General features: G+C 48.7%; 8 protein-coding genes across 8 annotated transcripts; 4 read left to right on the top strand and 4 right to left on the bottom strand.

Annotated features, from left to right (window-relative positions):
• Window positions 1–833: 833 nt before the first annotated feature.
• M409DRAFT_64846 (uncharacterized protein) lies at window positions 834–4118 on the top strand (the record flags this gene model as incomplete). Its single annotated transcript, XM_033816250.1, has 2 exons — window positions 834–3476; window positions 3570–4118. 2 exons carry the CDS (start codon window positions 834–836, stop codon window positions 4116–4118), a joined length of 3192 nt encoding a protein of 1063 aa, XP_033670744.1.
• Window positions 4119–14005: 9887 nt separating this feature from the next.
• Window positions 14006–15415, bottom strand: M409DRAFT_20268 (uncharacterized protein; the record flags this gene model as incomplete). The annotated part of the gene is made up of 1 exon (XM_033805305.1): window positions 14006–15415. The coding sequence occupies one exon, from the start codon at window positions 15413–15415 to the stop codon at window positions 14006–14008; it is 1410 nt and encodes a 469-aa protein (XP_033670743.1).
• A 1107-nt stretch (window positions 15416–16522) lies between these two features.
• On the top strand, window positions 16523–17722 carry M409DRAFT_20267 (uncharacterized protein; the record flags this gene model as incomplete). Its single annotated transcript, XM_033805304.1, has 1 exon — window positions 16523–17722. One exon carries the CDS (start codon window positions 16523–16525, stop codon window positions 17720–17722), a length of 1200 nt encoding a protein of 399 aa, XP_033670742.1.
• A 2194-nt stretch (window positions 17723–19916) lies between these two features.
• M409DRAFT_20266 (uncharacterized protein) lies at window positions 19917–20293 on the top strand (the record flags this gene model as incomplete). The annotated part of the gene is made up of 3 exons (XM_033805303.1): window positions 19917–19984; window positions 20034–20211; window positions 20273–20293. 3 exons carry the CDS (start codon window positions 19917–19919, stop codon window positions 20291–20293), a joined length of 267 nt encoding a protein of 88 aa, XP_033670741.1.
• A 573-nt stretch (window positions 20294–20866) lies between these two features.
• On the bottom strand, window positions 20867–21363 carry M409DRAFT_20265 (uncharacterized protein; the record flags this gene model as incomplete). The annotated part of the gene is made up of 2 exons (XM_033805302.1): window positions 20867–21270; window positions 21327–21363. The coding sequence occupies 2 exons, from the start codon at window positions 21361–21363 to the stop codon at window positions 20867–20869; spliced, it is 441 nt and encodes a 146-aa protein (XP_033670740.1).
• Window positions 21364–21750: 387 nt separating this feature from the next.
• Window positions 21751–23255, top strand: M409DRAFT_20264 (uncharacterized protein; the record flags this gene model as incomplete). Its single annotated transcript, XM_033805301.1, has 2 exons — window positions 21751–21936; window positions 21987–23255. 2 exons carry the CDS (start codon window positions 21751–21753, stop codon window positions 23253–23255), a joined length of 1455 nt encoding a protein of 484 aa, XP_033670739.1.
• Window positions 23256–23823: 568 nt separating this feature from the next.
• Window positions 23824–24386, bottom strand: M409DRAFT_20263 (uncharacterized protein; the record flags this gene model as incomplete). The annotated part of the gene is made up of 3 exons (XM_033805300.1): window positions 23824–24029; window positions 24105–24209; window positions 24269–24386. The coding sequence occupies 3 exons, from the start codon at window positions 24384–24386 to the stop codon at window positions 23824–23826; spliced, it is 429 nt and encodes a 142-aa protein (XP_033670738.1).
• Window positions 24387–24790: 404 nt separating this feature from the next.
• M409DRAFT_52340 (uncharacterized protein) lies at window positions 24791–26182 on the bottom strand (the record flags this gene model as incomplete). Its single annotated transcript, XM_033812058.1, has 1 exon — window positions 24791–26182. The coding sequence occupies one exon, from the start codon at window positions 26180–26182 to the stop codon at window positions 24791–24793; it is 1392 nt and encodes a 463-aa protein (XP_033670737.1).
• Between the last annotated feature and the right edge of the window lie 562 nt (window positions 26183–26744).

Here is a 26744-nt window from a genome sequence, read left to right as displayed (position 1 = left end):
GTTTCTGATTTCGAGGCACCCCAGCCAATCAAACCTTCCGCGGATGCACTAACCAGTTCCCCTTGCGCTAGTGGGGGAAGGTTGCCGGGGACGATCGCGTCTTTCTCTGGACGTCCAACCCGCCGCGATCTTGTGGATTACTCACTTCACCTCGAGTGTATAACATTCGCCCGCCTGTTTGTGATTTCGAGCATGCAGGCTCTGGTCTGCAGCAAGTGACTTTTTGATCTGTTCATGCACACGTGCAAGGGCCAATGGTTGCCTGAAGCTTGACGCCTGAGGCCGCACGTGTGGGTCGTTCAACTTTCGTCAAACTACTCGTCTCGCAGACCTCGTCTTCTACCTACCACCCCACTCGTCGTGGGCTGGACGACCGTCCTCCTCGATTCCGTTGTTGGCTAAGTCTCTGTTTCACGGTTGGCGAACCTTGGGGAACAATCGAAAGAGCCAGAGAGGTGTTGTGAAGGAGAAGGAACGACTCGAACCAATTGGTACAACAACGACGTCTGGATGATACTGTGACAAGATACGAAAGAGGTATTGAGGCGGGGACACGCCCGCCTCGGCCAACGCTGCTTGGACTTGGGTGGTTTCGTCTTTCGCTGCATTGCCCTCGACGACGCCCTTCACGGTCCGCCTTCACGGCCGCTGCTGTTGCGCCCTCGGCCAGAGACCTGTGATACTGCGGCATAAGCGAGCGGTGGGTTCGCGGGCATACGGCACTGGTTGCCTGGCCATCATACTCTGCATAGGACCTGTCAGCCCTTCGAGCGAGCGGAGGTATATAAGTCGATCCTTCCCAGCTTTTCGGCCCGTGGCCAGGACACCTCGAAATGGAGCTGGAAGACCTTCTCACGCAGCCCACGCAGGGCACGCAGAGCACCATGGACCCGCGGCGGATGGGCAGGAATAACTCAGGTTTGGCACCATCAGATGTCTCGGATGTTATGTGTATCCTGCATCCCTCCACCCCAGCAGCATTCCAATTGGTGATCGAGACTGCACGTCGCTCTCCACAGCACATTCTCCAGGATGTATATGGATATCGCAACCAGCATGCCGCCAGTCCTAGCATGTTGGAAGAGGAAGAGACATTCATTTTGGAAGGAAATAGCACGAACCAGGCGCTGGATCTGGCGTTGCGCTTCTCGTCACGACTTCACCGACCAGCTCTGGGATTCGTCGTTGGCCGTAACATGGGCATGTGCGACATCGCAGTCTCGTCGGACGTCCACAAGCGCGTCAGCAACATGCACTTCAGCATCTACATGAACGAATCAGGAGTACTCATGCTTAAGGACATGTCTACAAATGGTACGATGGTCGATGAAGTGCTGTTGAAGGGCAGAAATCACAATGGACCGAAGCAGCGGATGCTCAACCACGGAAGTATCGTTCAGATCCTGTCCCCATCTCCGACCGAGGCACTGAAGTTCATTGTGCGCATTCCATCGCGCGTCGATTTCATGGACGAATATGAGATCAAGTTCAGCGAGTATATTGAGAGGCAAGTCGCCGCTGTCAGATTTGATAAGCAAGAGGGAAGGGCGATGGCCGCACCGAAGTTCTCCCCCGGCCAGGCACGACTACCAAACACCGCGGTGAAGGCACCCATCGTTCACAACTCTTACGGCATGCACTGGAATGGTGGTGAGACCTACAACGTTGTGGGTCAGATTGGGAAAGGCGCCTTTGCGAGCGTTTATCAGCTGGCGACAAAGGCAGATGGACAGCTTTTCGCGGCGAAAGAGCTGGAAAAGCGCAAGTTCATGAAGAACGGCGTTCTCGACCAAAAGTTGGAGAACGAGATGCACATCATGCAGCAGATCGAGCATGCGAGCATTGTCCAATACCACGAATACCAGGACGTCGCCAACCATCTCTACATTATCATGGAGTATGTTCCGTGTGGCGACTTGCAGCAGTACTTGACCGAAGTTGGACCACTCGATGAGCCTGTTGCCAAGCAGATGGCGACTCAAGTGTTCGATGCCTTGGACTATCTTCATCACAAGAGAATCACGCACCGCGACATCAAGCCAGACAACATCCTCATCGGTTCACGCGATCCAAATAACTTCATCATCAAGCTTTCCGACTTTGGTCTCTCGAAAGTGGTCAAGGATAATGACACCTTCCTCAAGACATTCTGTGGCACACTCCTCTACTGCGCGCCGGAAGTGTTCCCACACTACGATGCGCATGTCTCGGGTAAAGGCACGAAGCGCCCACGAAAGCCGCCTCCACAGCAGTCGAGCAAATTCCACAGCTACAGTCAAGCCGTGGACATCTGGTCATTTGGTGCTGTGCTGTGGTACTCCTTGTGTCACAGACCTCCATTCGAAGGCGTGCCTGGTAATGCCGGCCGTGGCATGTTCGATAAGATCATGATGACACCCCTGGATGCCGCCGATTTGGTGAAGCAAGGAGTCTCGGACGAGGCTGTTGCCTTGCTAGTTTCGATGTTAAATACCGACCCTGCAGCACGACCTTCGGCAGAGGATTGCTTGCGGCACGATTGGTTCGGCGAAAGGTTTCTGGGCCCAAAGCGTGAGTCTCAGCCTGTGCTCGAGTTGGAAGACATCGAAGAAGACGTCGAAGCCGAAGCTGGGGCAGACAGGGATGAAGAAGAGGGAACCGAGCATCCTGACGTCGCTGCTTTGAGTCTCGTCGAACGTGGCATTGGCAGTGGAAACAGCGATCTCAGCATCAACTCCTCAGACATGAACTTCTTCGACCCACGCAAGTCGAAGCGTTTCAAGACGAACGAAATGGATCAGCGGGAGGAAGAAGAAAACTTCCTCGATTCCAGCCCGGAGCTGCTCTACGATTCCATTCCCATAGTGCACCAGCCAGAGACGGAGCAACGGACGCAAGCTACAGCAGATCGATTGAAGCCATCCAAGTTGTTTGGAGAGATCAGCCAATCTGATTTGCAAGGACCGGCTTTCAACATGCGAGCGAACGACGCTGTTGGTAATACCTCCAGCTCGATACAATCTGACCACGCACGCACGTCAAACCGCAGCCAGCAGAGCGCACAGCAAGGATCGTCAGACGAATTCGGAGCATCACCAAGCCTGTTTGGTGCAGAGTCCATGGTACGAGACATGAACATGGACTCAGTCAACGATTCTGATGATGACGATGCCGAAGAGCCGGCAACTCCAGAGTCTGAGCACAGCTTTGGAGAGCTGAGCCATCATGATCCATCACAACACTCGCCAGGTTCAGCAGACATTGATCCAACGCCACGGCCACCCCAACCAGCGGTGTTCAATCGACAGATTCACATCCCCGTACCGCCGTCGTTTTATTTCGACCCTGCGGATCAGAGCACTCATACATTGGAGTATGCGTCGAAAGCCAGCGGTCGTGACTTTGCTGCTGAGTTCAAAACGCAAGCAAATGGCTCCGCCGAGTCCACCGAAGAATTAACCACGCAGAGTCTCCCAGGCAGTGCCGAGACCAGCAGAGTGCATGATGATACGAGGGAACCAGACATATATGCCCAGAACGGTGCATCCGCTACCGAAGCGCCAGAATTCCTCCGAGGAGACGCAGGACAGATCTTGGGCCGTCTTGTCTCGACCTCGGACTCTTTCGAACGCATCGTGCTTGACATGAAGAGTCGCGACATGTCTTGGGGTCGCTCGCCCGGCAATACGTACATCTATCAGAAAGAACTAGACACACGGATTCCTCGAACGGCAGTCCTGACGTTCTTCTACGCTGATGGCATCAAGGATGTGCCGGAAGGCGAAGATATCACTCAGCTGCCTGGCCTCTACACCGGCATCCTCACGCACGGTAGCAACGGCTTGAGGGTCAATGGCGTGCAACTCGATGCGGGTCCCGAGGGCAAGTACCTGTACGGTCAGCTACATACCGGGGATGTGATTGAGGTCTTCCCTGGGACCAAAGACGGCAAGAGAGGGCTGTGGTTTCGTGCAGAGATTTACCATGGCAAGGGCAAGACCCCTCGACCGAAGGATGGGCCTCGCTTCAAGGTCGAGCAGCAGAAGCAGCCGAAGCAGGAGAAGCAGCCCCGCAAGAAGGAAAAGAAGGCGGATGTCGAGAACGCTGAGAAGGAGAATCATGCTGAGGAAGTGAGGTAGATGTTTGACAGAGAGTCTTGGTGGCAGCAGTACTCGAGTTTGACGACCAGCATTGAAGCATATCGATGGCGTTGGTTGGTGGAGGATGAACACCAAACTCAGCATATACCCCCTCCCAACAAAAAAAGAAAGTAAGAGAAAGGAACGACAAAAAAGAGAGATGAAGATCCAGACAGATCCACTCCGGCTCCCAAGTCAGAAGTCAGAAGAGAGGGAGAGAGAGCCTTTCTATATCATAAGTGTAGTCATAGATGTAGCGATGCATGCAAGAATGTATAAAAGTAAGAAAACCCCTCCGTTGTCGTCAACATGCTTGTTCGTTCCTTCGTAGTCTGTGGTCAGGGCAGACCACTTCAAGTTAGGCGCCCTTCACTAGGAGCTCGTCCCTACAACCACCGACCTCACCTTTTGCCCGTCCTCAAACTTCCTGGTCTCTCCTCGCGCTCTTCTGTGCACGCTGCGCCGCGAAACTCTTCTATCGCTATCCTCCCTTGTACGTATTTTCGACGATTAAACCCTCTGCGGGATCGGACGCGTTTGCCTTGTGCAGTCCGCACAAGGCTTTATCGCCCCTCGTAAACCCTAAGCGCCCTTAGGGTCACACACCACAGCGTTGATGCACGAGGCGGGGACTTCGAATCGACCGCCACCTTCAGGACTCGGATTTTGAATGAACACTCCTTAGCTCCTAATCGCCACTAGGGCTGAGGCTCCTGTGCCTTTGATTTGCCCACCGACGTGCCGCATGAACTAAAAGAGTAGCTAGACGGGCAAGGAACAGTGAGCAAATGCTGCTATGGAGTCAGCACGAGTGGGCAACAGCGCCCGTATTCGACGAAGGTCCAGTCGCCTGTTGCACTAGTGGCTCTCCCTCTTCTTTGTCGCGCACGGTCTGTGTCCGCTTCGAACAATGTCAACGTATGTAGACTGACACGTGACCTGAACACGGCTAGCGCTGGCCGCAGAACGACTTCACTTCGCCTCCGGCCACTGCTAACCCTTTGTCTTTAATTAAGCGTAACATTCCAGACATGCCGCAAGCAATTCACAAATGACTCAAAGTGCGCTTGAGCTATACTAGGACTGTAGGTTTCGCGGCAATTATAGTTAGGTAATAATACTATAATAAACGTTACGGTATATCCTCGCTAGAATTTAGTATCCGTCTCTCCTACTAGGTAAGCTCTAGTAGATAATAGAAGTACTACCTACTATCTAGTATTACTCCGCCTCCTCGACTAGGCCTTAAGCTCTATTAAGGGTATATAATACTCTTAGTACGTAGTCGAGAACCGCTAAGGTAAGTAGGCGGCCTTAAACCGGTACGTTACTATATCTCGGTTAGCTAAGTCTACGTAGACACCTAATAGACTACGTAGATATACGTAAAGACGTCTATTCCGTATTATTATACTATATAAACTAAATATTTTACCCTATAACCTAAAGATTACTATAAGTTATCGTAATTATATAGAAATTATAAGCGAGTATAGATACTCTATTAGTAGCTTATAGGAAGGCTATTAGGTATATACTTCGTATATAAACAGCTAGAACCTAGCTATAGGCTATAGTTTAGTCCGAGAGATATCGTAAAACGTTAGCCTACGTTATCGACTAGCTAAAAGTAGGCTTTAAGGTATACTTCGTAGTAACTCTATACGGTTAAGTATACTACTATTATACGTATCGTAACCCTCGAGGTATAGTTTCTCCTATCGTATACGCTCTTAAGCCTCGAGGTTATTAGGGAAGTAGAAATACGGCCCGCCTACTCTTCGTCGTTTATATACTCGTAACTCTCGTAGTATAGTAGCGCTACTATATAACCGCGTCTTTTAAGTATAGCTATAGAAATAATTAAGAACTCGGATTTAGTTACTCGCTGAGTAAGTACTTTTACTAATATTCCGCTAGAAAGATTTATCTCGCGCTTAAGAGGAGTTACTAACTTAGGATACTAGTACCTATAACCTAGCGAAATACGTATTCTATATCTAAAACCTAGGAAACCCGGTAGCCCCTTTAGCTATAAGCTTAAATACGTCCTTCTTAGATACTTACTAGATACGTCGAGTAGCTACTTATAGAGACGACTACGGCTTTTACTAAACGCTTCCTAGAACTTCGAAGCTATTTTATATACTTAGGGTTCTCCGGTCTTCGATCGCTAGCTCTATATTAATAGTTATAGTACTAAGCCTATTACGGAGTCTCTATATTAAGCTTTATAGTATCTCCGGTACCGTACTAGATAACGAAAGTTATAGGCGGACGCTATATATATCGATTAAATAAACGACGAAGAGAAGACGGCCTAAGTTAAGCTTTTTAGGAAGATCTATAGCTCGGCTATAACTATACTTATATAATTAGGCCTTCTTTAAAATTTAGATATCGCTACGTTCGCTAGCCTCGGCGCTTTCGAGGAGAAGTATATATATATCTTTTATCTAGAAGACTACAATCTAGAAGGACTTATAATAGTCTTCTAAAATAAAAGCCGCTATTACTACTACTATATAGTAGCGGAGATCTAAAGAGATCGGGCTTTAGAATATATTTCTATATTAACGAAACTATTAGAACGAAGCTACTTTACTCGTATATAGGTAATCTAAGAGGTTCTATCCGCTAAAAAGGTCGAAATCTACGTCGGCTCTTATCGAGCCCGCTAGTTAAATTTTCTATCTATAATCGGCTCTTTATATAGTATCGCGCTCTTAAGTAAAGAGCTAGTAGGGGATCTCGATATAAACCTATAGGCTTCCGCTTATAAACTATCCGACCTAATCTCTATCTACTTTCCTCGCTATAATCTACGAACTAGTCGTAGAATATTCTCGATATCTAACGTCCTAGATCTTATATACTCTTTATTATCTTTCGTATACTTAGATCCGAGAGATCGAGTATTCGTAGTCCGGCTAGTACTCCGAGTCGAAGAAATAGAGATACTAATACTAGACTATAAGCTAGCCGTAGTAGAAGTCTACTAGCGACTAGTATACGTATATCTAGTAGAAAGCGGGCTTTACTATAAAAGTTACGAGTTTTTTACTTTTATTAGGACTATAGGCTTAGTACCTAGTAAGCTATCTTAGGTTCCGAACTTTTACTACTATAGCGAGAGGACTAGATATAAATATAAATAGTACTCGCGCCTAGACTATATCGAGATTAGCCCGTTTCGACGCTTTCTACTAGTATTTATTATAAAGTTACCCTCGCCTTCGGATAATCGGATTCTCGTAAAGGGCCGGGTATTTAGAACTATATAGGAGCTACGACCTAAGTACCGCTACTTCGACGTAACTTGTTATAATATAAAAGACCTATAAACGATATATACTCTTATAGCTAAATAGTACTAGCGATATAAGAGTTACTTCGTAACGACTAGATAACGTCTAAGTCTTAATTAGTAGCTTCTAACCTTTCTTACTTATAGCTATTATAATATTAATACCGAGAGGTATCGTAATAAAAGGCCTAGGCCCGAAGATATTACCGCTATAAATACTACCGAGGAGTATTATTCTAAGCTATTAGAAGCTAATAGAGCTAGTTACGTAGAGTTATTATCTACGCTTATTCGATAGGTATTACTATAGGAGCGGAGGAGACCTCTATACGGACTATATACTATAATAGACTTGACTTAGAACTTTGTAATCGTTAAAGTTTACGGCGGAAAGATTATAGCCTAGGTACTTTCTATATCTAGGTAGGGTAATAGTATTTATCTTTTTAGTAGCGCCCCGTTCCCTTTCGTTATTCGTAAAGCGGACTCGGACGGCTTTAAACTCCTAGGCGACGCTTATACTACGCCGATTACCTTTAGATAAGCGTTTAGCTACTTATACGATTAAGACGTCGGCGGTATTAGCGATACTATTTTCGAAGACTAGAATTACTATCGGAGTAAGGACTTGCCTTATAACGCGGACGTAATACGTATAATAGAATCCTTAGGCTAGGTTGTTTTAACGTAAAAAGGGATATAATTAAGTTAATAGGGCTTAAACTTTACCTCGAGATATATAAAACGACTTCTATAGCGGCTTTTACTTACTAACTATATATTACGATAAGTCCTAGATAGCTAAGCCTAACCGTACGCTAAACGTATCTTTTACCCTTATCTAGGACCTCTTCTCTACTAAAAGTCTTATAGCTTTACTCTACCGTTAATATAAAATATATATAATATAGATTTTAACTAATCTCCGAGTAAACGTCTCTATATACGTAATCTTCCTAGTATCGCGGTTAGAGAACTTCCGTATACGGCTAGCCGCGTTAATACTCGTACTAGTTATTTAAACTAGTAGAAACTTCTCGATCTATAGCGAGAGGTCGCTTTCTAATATTTACGTCTCTTCGGGGCGTGCTTTGTCTCTTCGCTATTGTAATAATATATCTATACCCTAACCGTCTATTACGCTATATATAAAATACTCGCTAATAACTCGGTAGTATTTACCCTTAACTTTTCGTAGTACAATTAGTACGCTAAGACCTACTATAATATAAATTACTATAAATATTAACGGTTAGCTACTTAGGATTATATAGTATATCTATTTTTAGTAATTACTATTACCTACTTAAGTAGCTTTTAGATAAAGCCTAAGTCTTCTATATCTCCGGCTTCGAAATAATCGCCTATTCTAGACGGTACCTTCTATACGATTTAAGAATTTATTTAATAGCGCGTTATCTTCGGATACTCTAAGATAATTTATATCTATCCTATCGACGCTAAGCCCTATAGTAGATTCGAGGGCTCGTTTATAGTACGCGGGTAGGTTAGTACCTTTCGGACCTCGATCTACGATAAGAGTCCGCTAGAGGGCGTCTAGCGTATCTAAGTTTCCTCGATCGTAGCCCCCTAACGCTAGCTAATCCTTAGCGATATTACCGCGTTACGAAGTATTAAGAAGCTCGTTAAACTCGTCTAAGATAAAGCTATTTATAAATAGGTAATCTCGTTCCTCTATTCGTTTTATACGAGGTAACCTAGTAAAGGAAAGCTCTTCTATTTAAAACTGTACGCCTATATATATTAGGTCCGTATTAGCGTAGTCTATAAGATCTAGACTAGCGCCTATATATATTAGGTCCGTATTAGCGTTATCTATAAGATCTAGACTAGCGCCTACCTCTAGTAGTAATTAAATAATTAAAGGGTTCCCTAAGCGATACGTATAGTATAATAGCGTCTATCTAAGACGTTATCCGCTATAACTAAATCCTAAGAGGTTAGGACTTAGATCCCGATAATTTAGGTCGGCTCTAGCTTCGAGAAGTAATTTTACTATTTTAAACTAACCTAATAGGTATACTACGTATAAAGCCGTTATACTACTATTAATATTCTCGTCGTCTTTAAAGCCCTAGTCTCGACTAAATTTAGCCCGTAGAGATCCGTATACGTTATAGTAGGAGCCGTCTAGCGATATAAGTCCGACGAGAGGATTACTATTTATCCTTCTAACTTAATATACGTATAGCGAGCGTAGATCTTTAGCGACGTAAAAGGGTACGGATCTAAAGTCTATCGCCTAAAATAGAAGATTAAGATCGATTCCTTATAGTCGATATAACGTATCGAGAACAGTAGAACTCTCTTCGTTAGACGCTAGTAGGAGAATCTACTTATAGACCTATAGCCCCGATATCGAGTAGTTAACGCGGAGAGTAAAACGGTTTTACTAGAGATTCCGCGCTATACTTTATATCGGAGAGCGATAACTATTTTTAGGAGTCTATATAGATCCTACCTCTCGACTTATATTTAAACTGTCGGAAGAGAGGTTAGGCTATTTATTAAGTCTATAAGCTATAGGAGGCGGATTCTATAGCGGCTATATTATCTAATATCGATAGTATATATCTTAGCTATTTTTAGCTAGTACTAGAAGCGTATATACTCTATCGCGTCGATCGCTATATTCTAGAAACTACGAGGCGGAAATAAGATCGCTTAATAATAAGCGAAATTCGGCTACTTTACTATCTATATTAACTCTATATAAAGTACTTTTCGTATAAACTAAGCGTACCGCGCCGAGTTAACTAATATCGTTAATAGCGCTAGGAATTAGCGATTATTAACTCCTATAAGATAATCTAAAGGCCTCCGATTAGAGAAGAGTTACGGCCTATTCGAAGGCTATCTAAAATACTTAAGTATTACCGTAGTATAAAGTCGCGCGCTATACTAGCGTAACCTCCTAGATTACCTAAAGGCGTAAGAACTATTATCGACTTATTAGACTTATTAGTACTAACTACTTTTCTACGTTCTATATTCTAGATCTTAGGTCGTATAGACTCTCTATATATCCTATAAACTCTATAGCTAGCGTACTATTTTTATTATATTCGCCTAGCTAGACGTAGACTATAGCCGCGTTACCGTAAATCGAGGATATTATCTATACTTAGGAGGCTTTTTTATTATAATCTACCTAATTAATATAAATTACGTTAACCTAAAAGTAGCGAGACCGATCTAGCTCTCGTAAACTCCGTAGTACGGAGTAAAGGTTAGACCTTACTAGTATACTATACCTATTAACGTATATAACCTCTTCTATCGGTATCTTACCCTAGACGTAGGATAGTATATCGTAGGTAATACCGCCCGGTCGATAAGATATTAGTTCGTATTCGATCTTATTACCTCCTAAATACTAGGGCCGAAGTCTAATAATACGAAATTCGCTATTTACGTCTAGCGGCGAGTAGATATTATAGGTAGACGACGTAGCTTTAAAGCTCGATTCCTAAGGGATTAGTATCGTAGCTCTAGGTAATTCGATAAATTACTAGTACTCTAAAGACGTATTTTATAGAAGCCGAGAAGTATTAATCTAGTAGTTAGAAAATAGAGCTAGCGTATTCGAAGAGTCGGAGGTAATATTAGTTAACTTTACACCGTTTTTCGGAATATAGGTACTTAAGACGATAGGCGTAATACTATATCTATATATAGATCTTTAGTACTTTTAGAGGTCCTTTAGCTAGTAGAAAGCCTTTATATAGAGGGGATAGGTATAAGCTCTATTATACTATAAGAGATAGCTTTTAGCGTATTTAGTACAATTAACCTCTTAGTTAAAGACTATAGAATAGCTATTATAAGTATATAGGAAGCCCCCGACTATTCTCGGGTTACGTCTCCTTTTCTTCGGCCGCGAGGTCTTAACCGTAAAGCGGCTCGATTAAGAGTTAGAACCGAACGATAGTATATCTCGTATATTAGAAACTAGTAGTAGTCTATATAGAAGATCTATAAGCTAGTTAGTTCGGCTAAAGTTATAGATCGATAGAACGGAGAATTCGCGCTCTCCTACGGAGGGCGTAAGAAGAGTAGTCGGCGGATCGGAATATTTAAAGCCTATATACTCCTTATCGATATAAAATAGTAGCTACGGTCTATAAAAAGGTAGAGTTAATATACCGTCTACGGTACCTCGAAAGTATAGCGATATATAGATATAATATTATAATAATAACGATCGGACGATAGTACGGCCGTAACCCTAGGTAGCTAATAGGTCTTATTTAATTAGGTAGTATAGGTAGCGCCGGTAAAAATAGGCCTATATATACCGTATAGCCTAGCTCGCCCCGATCTTTCCTTCTAATTCGGTTTATCGTATAGAGGGATTTAGCGGTTTAAAGAAGATAGTAGGTATTAATCTACGTTCCTCGAGAAATACGTATAGCGGGAAGAAGTTAGGGTATAAACTATTAAAGTACCTAACTATCCGTACTATAGCTACGATTCCGACGTCGATATAGTAGCTCTTTAAACGAACGGTAAAACGCGAGAGGTAAAACGCTTTACCGTATTAGGATATACGCTTATAAACTAGACGCGATAGGCGGCGTAGCTATAAGTACGGCCTCGTTTATACTACTACTTCGGGTATAAGACCGGCTTAGCGCGCTAGCTATTATACTACCCGTAAGAAATTATACTACTAGTTATATAAACGCGATACGCGGCGGCGGTAGATTATAAGTAAGAAGATATCGCTATATATATAGAGGTCTTTATTATTACTATACTATCTTTAGAAAAGTTCTTTAATACTCCGAAAAGGCCGTAGACGAAAGTTATAGGATACCTATCTACTACTTTACGGGACGTAATAAGTTTAAAGTAATTAAGGATATATACGCTATATAGTACGTACGAGTTAGTAATAGACGATTACTAATCTCTATTAAAATCTAAGAACAAATAACGAGGATAGATTCTATCCTATATATTATATTATATATTTTCTTACCTATCCTATACTTAAATCCTATACCGTCGAGATACCGAAAACGATATCGAGATATAGCGGCGTTAAAGGATAATCCCTCTAACCCTACCGAGATCTATCTATTACGAAGAACTCCTATATAAAAGAGATACGAGCTTAGACTAAAAATACTAAAAGAGGTATAAAAACGTAAGATCTTACCTATAAGTTATAATACGACTTACTAATATTTCTAGTAAGTTCGAGTAACGCTAGACGTACCCTATCGTATATACTAGGGAATCCCCTAAAGCTTAATAGTATTACTAGAACTTATTACTAAATCGGTCGTAGTAATACGTAACGATAACTATATAGATACTACTCTCCTCCTCCTCTAAAGAACGCTTCGAACGCTTCGAATCCCGATACTAGCTATTAGATAGCCTCGGCGCTAAAGCGGTAGTAGCTAGAAAGAGAAGATTTTTTATTATACTAAGATTAGAAGTAAAGATTCGACGAAGAGATTATAAAAAGTAGTAGGAAGGCTCGTAAATACCTTAAGAGTATAAGAGTAGAATTCTACAGGTAGATAGCGCTATTAATAACACTGAACGAGATGTTAGAATCCGATACGATTGCTTTAGTATATAAAGAGACGAGACGAAGTGTAGAGGTGAGGTTAGAAGGTTGTCTTATAGGCGGCGTGCGTTAGTACCTATGAGGTAGGCGGCCGCCGGTTTCTTTACTGGTCAACACATTCTCGTTATGCATGAAGGCCGGCCACAGTGCGCGAGTGTGCAATTTCGGGACAAGTGGCTATCCGCACACTACATTTGCCTAGCTGTATGAACCGAAGTAATGAGACACGTGTCACTGGAAGGTATGCGACGGTATTATTGTGTCGAACTTAACAGCCATCGGATTATTGCATCGCCAAAGAATCCCCCACTTTGCACAGATGACTTAGGCAATAGCTTATCCTGGAAGAAAGAGCATAGACCTTGGAAGAGCTGAGACATGTATGTAGCAGCCCTACACAAGATGCTGTGGAAAGGCACTTGCACAAGGCGCGGCATCCATATGACCTGGAATCAGTAGTAACCTTCAGCTGGAGTGCTCGGCTTCGCGCCTTCATTCACGGCCTCATTGCCTGCAGCCCTGCTGTACGCAAGATTCTGGTCGAACATCTCACCCTACCTCTGGAACTTAACAGACCGCGTCCCACATACCCAGGCAAGGCATGGCTTTACCGTCCGTGTATTATGATCATAGAGACATTTATGCGGGGAAAGAGCTGGCGCGGACGAGCAAGATAAGCCTTTCATGAAGGTCAATAAATTCCATAGGCAACATGTTCGCTCTGTACTGCCGACTGCCTAAGCCGGCGCTGTCCACTGCTACACTCAGGTGTGCGCAACTACCCCATTCTTGGGATACAGACGGAAATTTGCACCCCGAACGAGTATAAATTGCGGTCGAAAACGCATCTCTTTTGCCCTGTACTTCGCGATCCTCCGTATCCGTAGAAAAAGTCTATGATACAGCCAGCCGTGAGTCTAACCCCCGCTTCCCCTGTCAGCCATCATGAAAACGTCCCAACAAAAAGGGACCTCGTCATCTTCTCGCATTGCAGAGCCACGCGGCCGTCGTGCTCTCACTCTCCCTCCTACAACTCCCCGACGCATCCAGCCCCGAAAACGCCCTCTCCCATTTGCCCTTCCCATCGACAACCTCTCTCTTCCCATTCCCACTCGCCCCCTGCCGAATCCCATTATTCGCCACCAGCACCCCATTCCCGACATCCACAGCCACCATCCTCACCGACTCCTTCATGAGCCCCGGATTCCTCGCCAGCGTCGCGTTCCCCGCCATTGCGACCGCCACGATGCCCGTGACGTGCGGGGTCGCCATGGACGTCCCGGAGAGGACGTTGACCATATTTGGGGAGCCGATCCAGCTCGAGACGATGTCGACGCCGGGGGCGTAGAGGTCGACGCAGGAGCCGTAGTTGGTGAAGGACGCCGGGGTGTTGGTTATGGAGATGGCGCCGATTGTTAAGGCGGAGCCGTGCGTTCCGCCTGATGAGGCGGGCGAGGAGGTGCAGGCGTCTGTGGCGGCGTTCCCAGCGGCGACGATGGTGTGGATTCCGGCGGAGAGGGCGGCGGTGACGGCTTGGGTGATTGCCGTGACGGGTTCGGAGGTCGCGAGGGACATGGAGATGACGCTGCCGGCGAAGTTGGAGTTGGGGGTGGATTTCTTCTGGGAGTCGTGGCGTTGGATTACGTAGTCGATGGCGGCGACGACGTTGGAGGACCAGCCGCCGCCGTCGGCGTCGAGGGCTTTGACGCCGTAGATGTTGGCGTTGGAGGCGACGCCGAGGATCGAGCCGGCTGCTGTGCCTGCTACGTGCGTGCCGTGGCCGTCTTTGTCGTCCATGTCGCCGTCGAAGGACCACAGCATCGAGGCGCGGCCGTTGAAGACGTTGTGCGAGGTGTAGATGCCTGTGTCGATGATGTAGACGTCGGAGCCTTCGCCGAGATTGTTGTCGGTGTAAGTGTATGTGTAGTCCATGTCCTGGGGACTACCGGCGAAATCAGAAGATGTCGAGATTCGTTGCAGACCCCATGGGGCGTCGTGGCGGGCCATGTCTGCTCTGCTGACCGTGACGGCTTTTTCGACCATGGAGACGTCGGACATGTTGGCTAGGAGATCGAGACAGTGCGATTTCATCGATGCGGCGAAGCCTTGGAATGCGCTGTTGTTGAAGACATGGCGGACATCGGAGTGGCCTTCATCCAGATCCAGGCGTTTGAGGACTTCGGCGACCTGTGGTGGTACTGGTGCGTTCTTGTCGATGATGACGATGTGTTCTTCGCCTCCAGATTCGTGAGTCGATGCTGATGCTGATGGTGTCGCCTCTGGGGCAGTGACTGTAACGACAGTCGTTACAATAGCCGGTGCTGAAAGAGCGAAAGTAATAATGAACGACAGTAATGCAAACAAGATGCTTTTGAGGAAGTCCATTGGATAGCAGCCAGCCGCTTAAGCGTTAAGGATTAGGACTGTTAAGAGAAGGAATGAATAGGCCGCGTTACCTGCACGGGCAAAATGTACAAGCGAATGTATCTTCTAGAGAGGGAAAGAGATGCAAAGAGAAAGTGAGAAGGTCAACTCCCAACACCTGGGCAAAAAGGCAGCCATATGTCGCGTGAAGACATGCGTCTAAGCTGCTCGAGTCCTCGGAACGCCATGAAACACTCGCGGAGCAGGTCGAGTAAGGACAAAGGCCTTGATGTAGAGACACCGTCCGTTCGAGACATGGTCGACCGTCGCGGCTGCAGTGTCAGTGTGTCTGACGCAGAGTGAAGCAACAGGCTCCCCGCGCGCGTCACGTCGAGAGTAGAGTGGATGGCTGCAGGGTCTGGTTAAGCGGGTGCGTGTGCACGTGTTGCTTGGGATGTGAATGAGGTCTGGTGGGAGCGTGCCAATGAAAGGCGGGCTATTGTAGTGGAAAGGCTTGGCTGAAACAAGTTGCGGCGGTAGTAGGGCTAGCCGGCCAGACCGCGATGCTACCGCAAGAGAGAGTGATAAGACAGCGAGAATATAGTCCGAACTGCGGAATGATGCCGACGGGCCGGCAAGTCGAGGTGAGTGAATGAGGTGAAGGATGCAGCGCGGGACTCAACAAAAATGCGAGAATGCGGTGAAGGAGTAAGAGTGAGGTTGGCGTTGCACGTGAACCGGCCAGCCTCGCCCGGCGAGTATTGCGCACGGACGTCGCTGCGGCAAAGAGTCTCCCTTTGCCCGCCCAGCGCACGTCACTCACAGCCCCCCAAGACTCCACGGCAAATGTTAGTAACCACTAACCACGCCGTCGCATCCCTTCGTGCGAGCAGCATGTGAATTAATGCGCCGAACTACACCGTCCTGCAGCTAAGTACCACCTGTACTGTACCTTTCTACTCCTCCACCACCACCACCACTTGTTGCAACACCTCACCTCACCTCACCTCTCCCGTGTGACCTAACCACAGCCCTCCCACCGCTGTCATTCACTTACCTACGCCTTCCTTCTCGCCACGCCGGTTAGCTCTGTCGTTGTCTTTCTCTACAATATACACACACCGCAGCATGCATCTCGCCCCGCCGCCCAATTCACGCGACCTGCTCCCGCCGCTCCTTGCCTGCCTTCCCACCTCCTTCGCTGCCCCCAGACCGCCACCAGTCCTCCTACCGCTTCTTTCGCCACTCCTCAGACAACGTGTCAATTACCTCGCGGGCGATTCTGCTGGTAGTGATGGCTGGTTGCCGCTGCTGTCATGGGATTCTCAAAGAGCAAAAAAGCTGCCATCTGTGGTTGAGCGCATGGATCTAGAGCCGCATCCAGTGTCGGGAGAACTTGAGCTTGAAGAGACAAATACGGCCAAGTATCGAAGATTGGATCAAGAGACGTTGCAGGCGAGGATTGAGGTGGAGCAGTTTGGACTGCTGCCCATCTTCGTATGGTGTGAAAAGGACGAACGGGGCGGGGAAGAGGCAGGTTGGAAGCTTTTCGAGCTGCGGACGTTGGACGATCTCGAGGATGGCACAGAATGGTTCGACTCGCCCTCAGAAGCGAACGAGGCAGGAAGCAGTCGATCAATAGCAGTACCGTCTGCCAACGAGGCGACACAAAAGGCTGAACAGGAGGAGGATGACGATGACGACTACTGGGACTCATACAACAAGACACCCGCTTCTAGGACACCTGCAAACCGCTCCCCGGCACCAAACTCTTCATCAATACTACAAATGACAAACCGCTCGCAAACGCAAGACAGATCAGAAAGGGACTACTACGAAAGATACGGCTCAGAAGTGCAACCAGCTATGGACCCTCACGATCCAGACGAAGACATGGGTGATCAAGGGGGCAGCCTTCGTGGAGACTCCCTATTACAGCAACCTCAAACCTCAACCAGCAACGGGATCGCCGACCAAGCAGACTACCTCAGCTCATTACAACCACACGCGGGGTGGAAGCAGCCTCACGACTCAGCAGTACACACAGGACGGGAGCGAAGTCTGGATGGTGAACACGATATCTCCATGCCTAGGCCCATCTCACCGACGAGCTCCCACTCGAGTATAGACAAGCTGGAAGAGAGGGCGGCTGAGATGAGCTCGACTGGAGATTCCGACACGGCTCAGCTCGCTATCAAGCAGCATATCAGCACCGATGTGAAGAGTCTGTTCAGATTGGCGAAAGCGAGTGGGATGAGTCGGCAGGAATTCACGAGGATTGTTAGGACGGAGTTGGATGTGCTTAGCTTGCTGGAGCAGGATGAGTGAATGACCCTTTGCATGGTATGGCGTTTGAAAGCATTGCGAGGCGAATTGATGATGGTCGACGGCATTGGCATTCTATCGGCGAGGGAATCATTTGACGAAAGCGAAACGCATTCATCTCGGTATATTCACTGGCGTTGACATGTACATACCAAGGTATTACTCAGATTCAGCTGAGAACACGATATTTTCCCTTTTCACTCTCCAAGACAACCTCAAACCCTACCACCTCCATCTCCTCCTAGCGCACACTCTCCATGCACTCATACATCAGAGGCACCTCACGTTCTTCTTCGACTCAAATGACTGAATGACACAGACACCGTCGCTCCAAAGTCGACGAGTATCGACTTGGCGAAACTGCCGTGGCATGCGAAGCGATTGATTGGACCGCCTCCTACTTTGCCTCCGTGACCAGTCCAGGCATGCGCTGAGATTAGTTTGCTCTGCTCATCAGTCATACAGACACGCCATTGTAGGAAGAGACTGTAGAATACACAAGGGAAATCGATGAGCGTGTTGCCTACTTATCCTGTTGCCCGTTTTCCGCGATCACGAAATCTTTTGGCCACAGCCCTGTAGTAGAACGTCTGTGGTGTCGACCTACCATCTTCCAGTCAAGTCGGGAGAGCAGTTCCCGAGACCATATTGCGGTCTTGGCCATCGTCGAGCGCTATCGGCGGCCACGAACGGCCGGAGGACGGCGCGTGGCGAACGGGAAGAGGTCTCAGGTGCCTCTAAGCGCCGGCTGTGTCCCGTCGAGCATGTGTCACTGGTTGTTGTGAGGATATGTAAAAATCGTCTGTCTCGAGCCAGTGGACCGCAGATGCTGATGTTGCGGAGGTCAAGACCTTGTATCGCCAGAGAGTGCCAAGAGCCGGCGAACGTGCAGCATTCGCAATGCGCACCCGGGGTCTTCCGCTAAAAGTCGAGGATTCATTCCATCAATCGCAAGTCTGAATGGTGTTAAGTGCGACTAGGAGGATAGCTGCTTGTGAACAAGAGGAGAATCGGCTGTTGCATGTGCATGCGTACTACTGAGTAGAACGACGAGGCTAGTGGGTTAAGGGCCAAGCAGGTCTTTGTACAAGCTACTGGGTGGCTTGGTCGCAATCGTATCCGTAGGCAGAGAGCAATGTGCACTGTTCCAAGAAGCAGTGTCCAGTACTCCAGGTTACGATTCACAGAGCTGCCCGTCTCTGCTATGGTGATTCAGAGATGTTTACGATTGTGAGGTAATACGGTCGAAATGCTTCCTGTTCGTGAGGTTGGCTGGTCCGGCCTGAACGAAATACCCGGGCCATCAATCCAAAGGTGTTCGCGACCAGACTCAAGATCCCAGTGAGAGTGTTCGGGTGAACAGGCTCTTATCTTGTCCTTCGTCAGAGTCGGCAAAAGCTGTCCAGGAATACAGCCAAGCATTGTCGGCCCGTCGATGAAAAGCTTCAATGTCTCGGCAGAACCGACAAGCATTGCAGTTCCTCCCAAGATTAGGGATAGCGTGGTAGGGCAAAGACCAGGTCGTTGATGACATCGCCATCATTTCAGCGATGTCTTGTTGAAACCACGCCGACGTGTGCATGCATGAAGTATGAGCAGCGGTGGCAGTGCTGTATAGTAGCTCGAGCCTTCGTTAGGTGAGCAGAGTGCAGCAAAGAAGAGGCGATGTGGCACTTGACTGGATCCTCTTCCGTGCCAACTTGCTTCGTTTAGTAGCGTGGCTGAGACCTTTCATCAGTGTCGTCGTAATTCCATTGCCGCAGAGCGAGCCGGGCCTGCGCGAATCGCTGGCAAGCGTTTGTCGCTGTTTCGCAGGTTTGAATAAAAAGTCGGGCTTGATCTCCATCGTCAAAAGACGTGTTCCATTGAAATCAGCAGCTTAAACCCGCGCAAGCTTCAAGCCAAAGATAGCGCCGCTCCCCAGCCGCTGGAACCAGACCAGAGCAGCAGATCGCATCCTTCACCTGTCACTTACTACTTTCCTCCACCGCGCCCGCCTCTTCTCAACTTTCTCGACCTCACTCCGAGCGCATCCCTAAACCCTCGCCGCCCACCACTCGTTCGTCACTTTCATCTCACTCGGCATCACAAGACAAACCTTTTCGACTCTTTCCAAACTGTACGCCGCAACTTGGACACATTGAGCCCGCGATCGCAGAGCTGTGCCACTGACATTCCTTCAGTCATCAACATCACAATGTCGAACCAGGGCTACTACGGCGGTCAGCCACAGTATGGTCAACCACAATACCCACCGCAGTCATAGTAAGGCGACCTCGCAAGGATTGGCGATGTCCCAGCTAACATGTGATAGCGGTGGCTACCCACAAGGACCACCACCTCAGCAACCAATGCAATACTACCCACCACAACAGCAGGCACCACCGCCACGCCAGTCGAAGGATCGCGGCTGCTTGGGCGCCTGTCTTGCGACGCTGTGCTGTTGCTTCGTCTGCGAGGAGGGATGTGAATGCTGCGCCGACTGCTGCGAGGTGAGAGAGAGGATGCGACTCAAGTTGTGGATAACACGAGAACTGACATACTATCCCACAGTGCTGCATGGACTGCTGCTAAACACCCGACCATCGAGACCGAGTCGCGAAGAGAAAGAGTTCGAGGGAAAGACCACAGTCAGTCTTGGGACGATAGGGGTCAACGGCCTGTACGATTCAGCTGTGGCGCACAACACGACACGGTGTGCGAACACATGCCATGACCTGAGGCGTTTGCTTTTGCTGTGTATATGCTGGTCATTGCGACAGTTTGGATACTTTAATACATCAGCGAACTTCCCGCGCGCGGGAAGTGTCTCCTTGGGTACAATCACTGCTGTGTTGCCCTTTCGTCTCAGTCCGCTCTCCTGCGTTCTTGCTACAGTTTAAAGATTTCATGTGCTCTGGCGGCGTGAAGTAGTAGCCAAGATCGGCGTCTCCTTGGCATGGTTGTGCTAAGACGACGCCCGTGCCATGGGAGCCGTGTAACCTCCAGGACAGCAAGACTGTGCTGAGGTAGAATCTCCTGCACCATAGCATGGCCACAGAGTAGCGCCATACGGCCCGAACACGGTTTGGGGAAGATGAGCACCTGCTTGACGGAGATGATCATCCAGAGGACAAGTTTTTGCTTTTCTCGCCATTGTAATAATGACTATGACGGCCTCACGAGATAGCCGCCGAGCGCTCGGTCAAACTTTTCCACGCGAATGGGCATCTCCATGCTGTAGAAAGGGTTCTTCATCACAAAGTCTCCATAGATCTCGTAACACCTCCGGATTACCAGCTCCGTGTTGGGCTGCTCCGGACTCGTAAAGAGTAAGAACTTGACTCCAGTCGGAGTTTGAAAGCAAGTCAGTCTGAAATGACTGCTCTCCAGGCTTTCAATACCAGTCGTGGGAGGCTTTCTGCTCCCAGGAGCGGGCTGAGCTGGAGGGGCGGGATTTATGCTGCGTGATATGGCGTGGATGCCATGGAAGGTTCCTGCCAGAATGAGGTAGTCATTCGAATCCAGCTTCTGCAGGCCAGGGGCAAAGGTTCGGTTGTAAATGAGGCCGCCTATGAATCGGGATTAGATTTGTGGTTTATGTGGTGTGAGTTCAGGGCACGCTCACCGGCTTTGTTGATGATGAGGAGCGCGAAGACGACCATTTTGGAGGGTGGAGGTCAGTTTCGTGTGTGTAGAATTGGCATATGTACTTTTCTCAAACAAGTGGTCGTCGTTGTGTGATTGGCATGTGTTCTTGTTCAGAAGATGTGTAGCCTGAACTGGAACACCGACGGCAGGAAGTCGTGCCTGAGGCAAAAGAGAAGTGACAGGGATGGCCCTGCGCTAATGCGGCACCCCGGTCGGCTAGCGCGCGAGAGCTGCCTGCTTCGCTTCACCTGTTCAACTGGGCTCGCCGACTTGATCTTTCCCAACTCGACACACAACATCTGACTGACCTTTCTTCGCCCAGGCATGAGTGGCACAGCTTGTTGCCAATCTGCCACTGCCACTCGTACCGACAACATCCTCTCCGAATCGCCACCGTTACCATGTCGAACGCCAACACGGCTGGCTCGATCGCCCGGCTCACCCGTGAGCTCATGAGCGCTCAGAAAGGCACCGACCTTTCTATCGCAGTCGCTTTCCGAGAAGGCGATGTTCGCAATGTCCGTGCCTTGATCGTTGGTCCTCCAGAGACTCCGTACGAGTTTGGCTTCTTCGAATTCGACATGAAGGTGAGTGCAAACGGTGTGCGAGTTGGACATGTCCGCTCACAGATCTCCAGTTTGGCAAGGACTATCCCATAAAGTCTCCTACCGTACGCTGTATTACGACAAATGGTGGCAAGACTCGTTTCAACCCCAACATCTATGCTGAGGGTAAGGTCTGCCTTTCCATCCTCGGCACATGGCGTGGACAGCCGGGTGAAGAGTGGAGCAGTGCACAGGGCCTCGAGAGTGTACTACTGAGCATACAATCTCTAATGAGCTCCAACCCATACGAGAACGAGCCAGGCCACGAGACGGCGAAGAAGGAGGAACCAAACCCGACTGCCTACGTCGCCAAGATCAGACATGAGACCCTTCGAATTTCCGTCATCCAGCGACTGGAGGCTCTGCTTGGAATGCAACCGGAAAAGACCTCAGAGCCTGTGCATAAGAAGCTCAAGCGTACTGTCACTGGGTCAACACCATTCGAGAATTCGCCATCGCCTAGCGGCAGCGTGTCCTCGGCCGATACCACGACACCATCGACAGAACCAGCAGCGTACGAGTACGACGCCGAGGCCACTTTCAACGCTCTAGACCTGACCCAATGGGATCCATTTGCAGATCTCATGAAACGTCGATTCCTCTGGTATTACGACGCATACTTGCGAAGTATCAACACCTACGGCGGCGAACAGCGAGACGGCACTGCGTTCAAGAGAATGGAGTTCGAGTACCCACCGAACAGCATGGAAGGCCACTTCGACTACAAGGGACTTCGGGCACGAGTTTTGGCCATACTTGAGAAGCTGGAAGAAGAGAAGATGGGTTGGGAACAGAAGGGAATGAAGCAAGTTGAAGACGCCACACAGCTGGCTACTCAACTTGCCTTCCAATTCAAGCAACTACAATACAAGTGGAACGAAGGTCAGTACAGTGGCCCTCGACTGGAGTTGAACTTGTCAAATCCGAAGAATCCTTTCGTATGGGATCTCACACTTCTCGGCGAACCCATGACCGACCTAGATGGCGGCATATTCAACATGAAGCTGCACATCTCGCCCACCTTTCCCGAGACACAACCTCGTGTCACTCTGCAAGTGCCAATGTTCCACCATCGAGTGAGCAGCAATGGCAACCTCTGCTATTTCCCTGCAAAGCCTGATGAGATTTCTTCGCATCTCGAGGCTGTCGTCGGAGCAATTGAGGATAAGAAACCAAACTACGACCCTCGCGCCATGGTCCATCCCGAGGCCTTTGAACTCTACTGGGGCGGCGACGACAAGCGCAAGGTCTACAACCGCAAACTGAGACGCAGCGCCCAAGAAAGCAGTGAGTTCATGTGAACTGTTTCTTTGTGTTCCACACGAACGAGGCTTCTCTCATCATTGCTGTATCGTCGTCGTGGACCGCACTTCCACATTCAGAGGACGAGCTTGATGATGAAGACTTGAGCCTCTGGTTCGACAACTGGATAAGGGAAACGCGAGTGATACTACGATTTCGCCTTCAGCAGTGTCTTTCGCTTACGATACCCACCACCGCATTCATCAACATAACCAAAACACTCGAGCTGACTGCCATCCCTTGCAGGCTTGGAGCTTGATCCAACCAAGGCGCAGTCTCAGCACGAATGGGTTCTTACAACCCTCATTCAGCGATTGAAGATGCTCGATCGATAAGGAAAGACTTCACAGAATGAGGCATTTTTCAGAGCAAGACTCAAAAGCAGGCGTTTCATTCACGGAATCAGAAATTCACGACAGATTGAATTGGGTGGGAAACGGACCAGAAAACATGATACCCAGGGTTCAGCATTATTAGCGAGGTGTTTCGGCGTAGCTTCTGCAATCCAAGAACAGTGGACTTCTTCTATTCAACCCTTGACTCTCCTCGTTCCTTGGTGTTCTCTGCTCAGTAGACCCTCGATCCAGGCTTGATCTTCGCCATCCGCTCCTTCATCGGCGAGCTATCAAAGTACGCCGTCCACTTGGTGATCTTCCCCTCTGCGTTCCGCTCGTAGAAATTGAACCGATGCATCGTGATCTGCTTCTCCTCCGGGTCTCCTTTCAAAACATACGTTACGTTGCACTCGTTGTAGATTTTGTTGTCGACGATGTCTTTTGAATTCGGAAGTAAGCCTCCTCTGCAGGATCACCTCGATGAGGGAAAGGTAGATGTGGTGATTGCCATACCGAAATCAAGGCTTTCATGCTTCATCCATGCGATGATGGGGGCTATGGATTCGAATTCTTTTTGGGCGTTGGGGACGCCGTGGACGGGTGGGGCGTTGTTGAAGCCTGATGTATATGTCAGTGTGGTGAGGGAAGGTGTGGTGGTTTTAGGGGTTGTTACTGACGAACGACACAGTCTTCCGCGAAGAACTTGACGCTGTTGGGCGGGACGCATTTATCTGCCACGTCGTACCAGGATTGTAGCCATGTGGCGACTTCTTGACGTTTTTGATCGGTTGACATGGTCACTACGAGATGAAGATGTGTGAGGAAGGTAGAGATGAGAGGTGCCTGGATGATAGTTTTGAAAAGATGAAGAGGTTGAAGAGGTACAAACTGTCCGTGAAAGGCAACGGGTCCGGAAATCCGTCATAGCCTTTGGATGGTGCTGGAGGCGGAATGTGTAAGCAGGAGGGTTGATCCATCGCAAGAAGTTCCTAGGGTGCGATAGTCGCTCCTTTGACACGCTATGATGAAGGCCCTCAGCTAAACTGTGACAATACGGAGACCACATTCCCGTTTCGCTTTTTTCTCCCAGCCCTTGATTCTGGAGCTGCACCCCATCCACTGCAGTGATCCTCTCATTCTTCCTTTCGTACATGCTCGTGACCTGATAAAAGATCCAGCACTCAAGTCTTCTTTGACGCTTACTGCGTCCTTTTCTGGCTATCCTCGATGATCAGACCCAAGATCTTACGTTGCAAGGCGAATTCCTCCAGCTGCTTGTCCAATGCTTCTCTCGCTTCGAGGAACATTTCTTTCTCGCTGACCGTCTTCTGCTTCACGGGGTGATACACCTGGTTGTCCTCCTTCATGTCGAAGTCAGGGTCAGCCATCTCTATGGCCATCGCGGTCTTTGCTTGCCGCAACTGATTTTCAACGCCATCTAACTCCCGAATTCCGTTGCGAGCTCCCGTGAGGGCGACCTCTGGTACAGTCTGAGTAGTTGTGGAGGCGCGCCATGTCACTTGGCCTTGATTGTCCGATGCTGAGCGCCCTTGGTTGAGTCTCTTCTGGGAGTCTGCTATCATCCAGTCGACCATCGAAACCTCACTCCAAGTGAGTCTTTGGCCTGCGGAGAGCAAGTCGAGATAACGCAACATCTCCTTGCGATTTGGTGTGTCCGACTTGGAGTCTGCGCTGTTGTAGTACTCGGCCTCCTTCTCTGAAAGCCAGGCCCAAAGCCACTCGCTCTCCTGCGCTACACGCTGTCGTCTCTCGCGCAACTTGGCAATGTGCTTCTCAAGGTCTTCAATCTCATGGTCTGACGACCATTCATAATTCGTCTGGGGCCTGGGTACTGGTTCTCGCTCTCCAGGAATCTGTACCGAGATGTGAGGGCCATCTTTGAGAATTTCCGCTTGTTGTCCAGCGCCAGGCTGGCCAAGTGAGACTTGAGCACCAGAGGGCCTGTCGTTTGATGTTCCTCGTAGTGGCAATCTTAAAGCAGCCAGGCCCCCGATACCTGAATGTGGAGGCGAAGAATTTATGACTGACTTACATTTTTCAGCTTCTTTGACGAGCTCGCCATCGTGCGCTGCTATCTGCGCGAACCTGTGAAAGCCAAGTCTATACCACATAAGCCCGTACCACAAAGTTGCGCCGAGCGTGCCTCCTAACGTAAACGTCCCTACATATCGCTTCCATCCAAGGACCTTGGGGGGCTTTCTGCTCGCAAAAGAGACCAACATAGCCGCGATGCCACCAGACAGAACCGCATCATCCGAGTCAAAGCACCCCACTCGATCCACAATCTTGCCATCAGGAACCTCAATACCTTGCTTTTCGAGAAACGTTCTGGCAGTGCGGCAGCTGACGTAGTGCAAGCCAGTAACACATAGCATGGTGCCGCTGCCGATATATGCGGCAGCCTTAATAGTAGTTGCCAAGGGCTGACGTCGCCTGAACAAGAAGGGCAGTGCCAAACCCCCAGCTATCAGAAGAAAGTCCAAGATGCCAAGACGATTTCTCAAGGAGCCTTCCGTCCAGTCTGGGTACGCCGGATGAAGTCCTCTATGCGGTTGCGGTAAGACTCTCATGATTGCGCTGCGTCTGTCGAATGGATGTTGGGCGAAGTAGTTCTAACAAGATATCGCTTTTGAAGCAGTGTCGTTACATAAGCGCTTGCGCCTCCATGAGTCAACGCACAAGGGGCAAGGATGGCGGCGCAGCTATGCGAAGCGTTGAGAAGTCCAGCTGACGGTGCTTCCTGGAACAAGTAGGTCGTATCATCGCAGTCTGAGCCTCATCGTGCTCATTATTTTGAAGATGGGTTGTCCAAGTCACAAACACTAGGACGAGGACGTTGAAGCTTTGACCCACGGGGAATCGCGCTAGAGGCGGGAGTTCGGGCCGCTCCTTCGTTCCTTCCATCACATCTGAACTTTAGGCGGATCTTGCACATTGTGACAACAACAATTGCTCTGCCTACACAATCCAACCAACTTGAGCGCCAAGATGGGCGGTCGCAAGCGGTCTCGCGGCCAATATGAAGGCGACAATTTGATGGGCGTCGGTGAGACGCTCGCTGCACTGCGTGAACCTGACAACGATGCCAAAGACTCGCCTTCTGATTCTGGCGGCGGCGAATGGCAGACTGTC

The sequence above is a fragment of the Zasmidium cellare genome, assembly GCF_010093935.1.
Source record: "Zasmidium cellare ATCC 36951 unplaced genomic scaffold M409scaffold_9, whole genome shotgun sequence".
NCBI classification, from domain to species: Eukaryota; Fungi; Ascomycota; class Dothideomycetes; order Mycosphaerellales; family Mycosphaerellaceae; genus Zasmidium; species Zasmidium cellare.
Note: the sequence above shows the minus strand (reverse complement) of the source record. Positions and strands in the feature narration are given on the sequence as shown.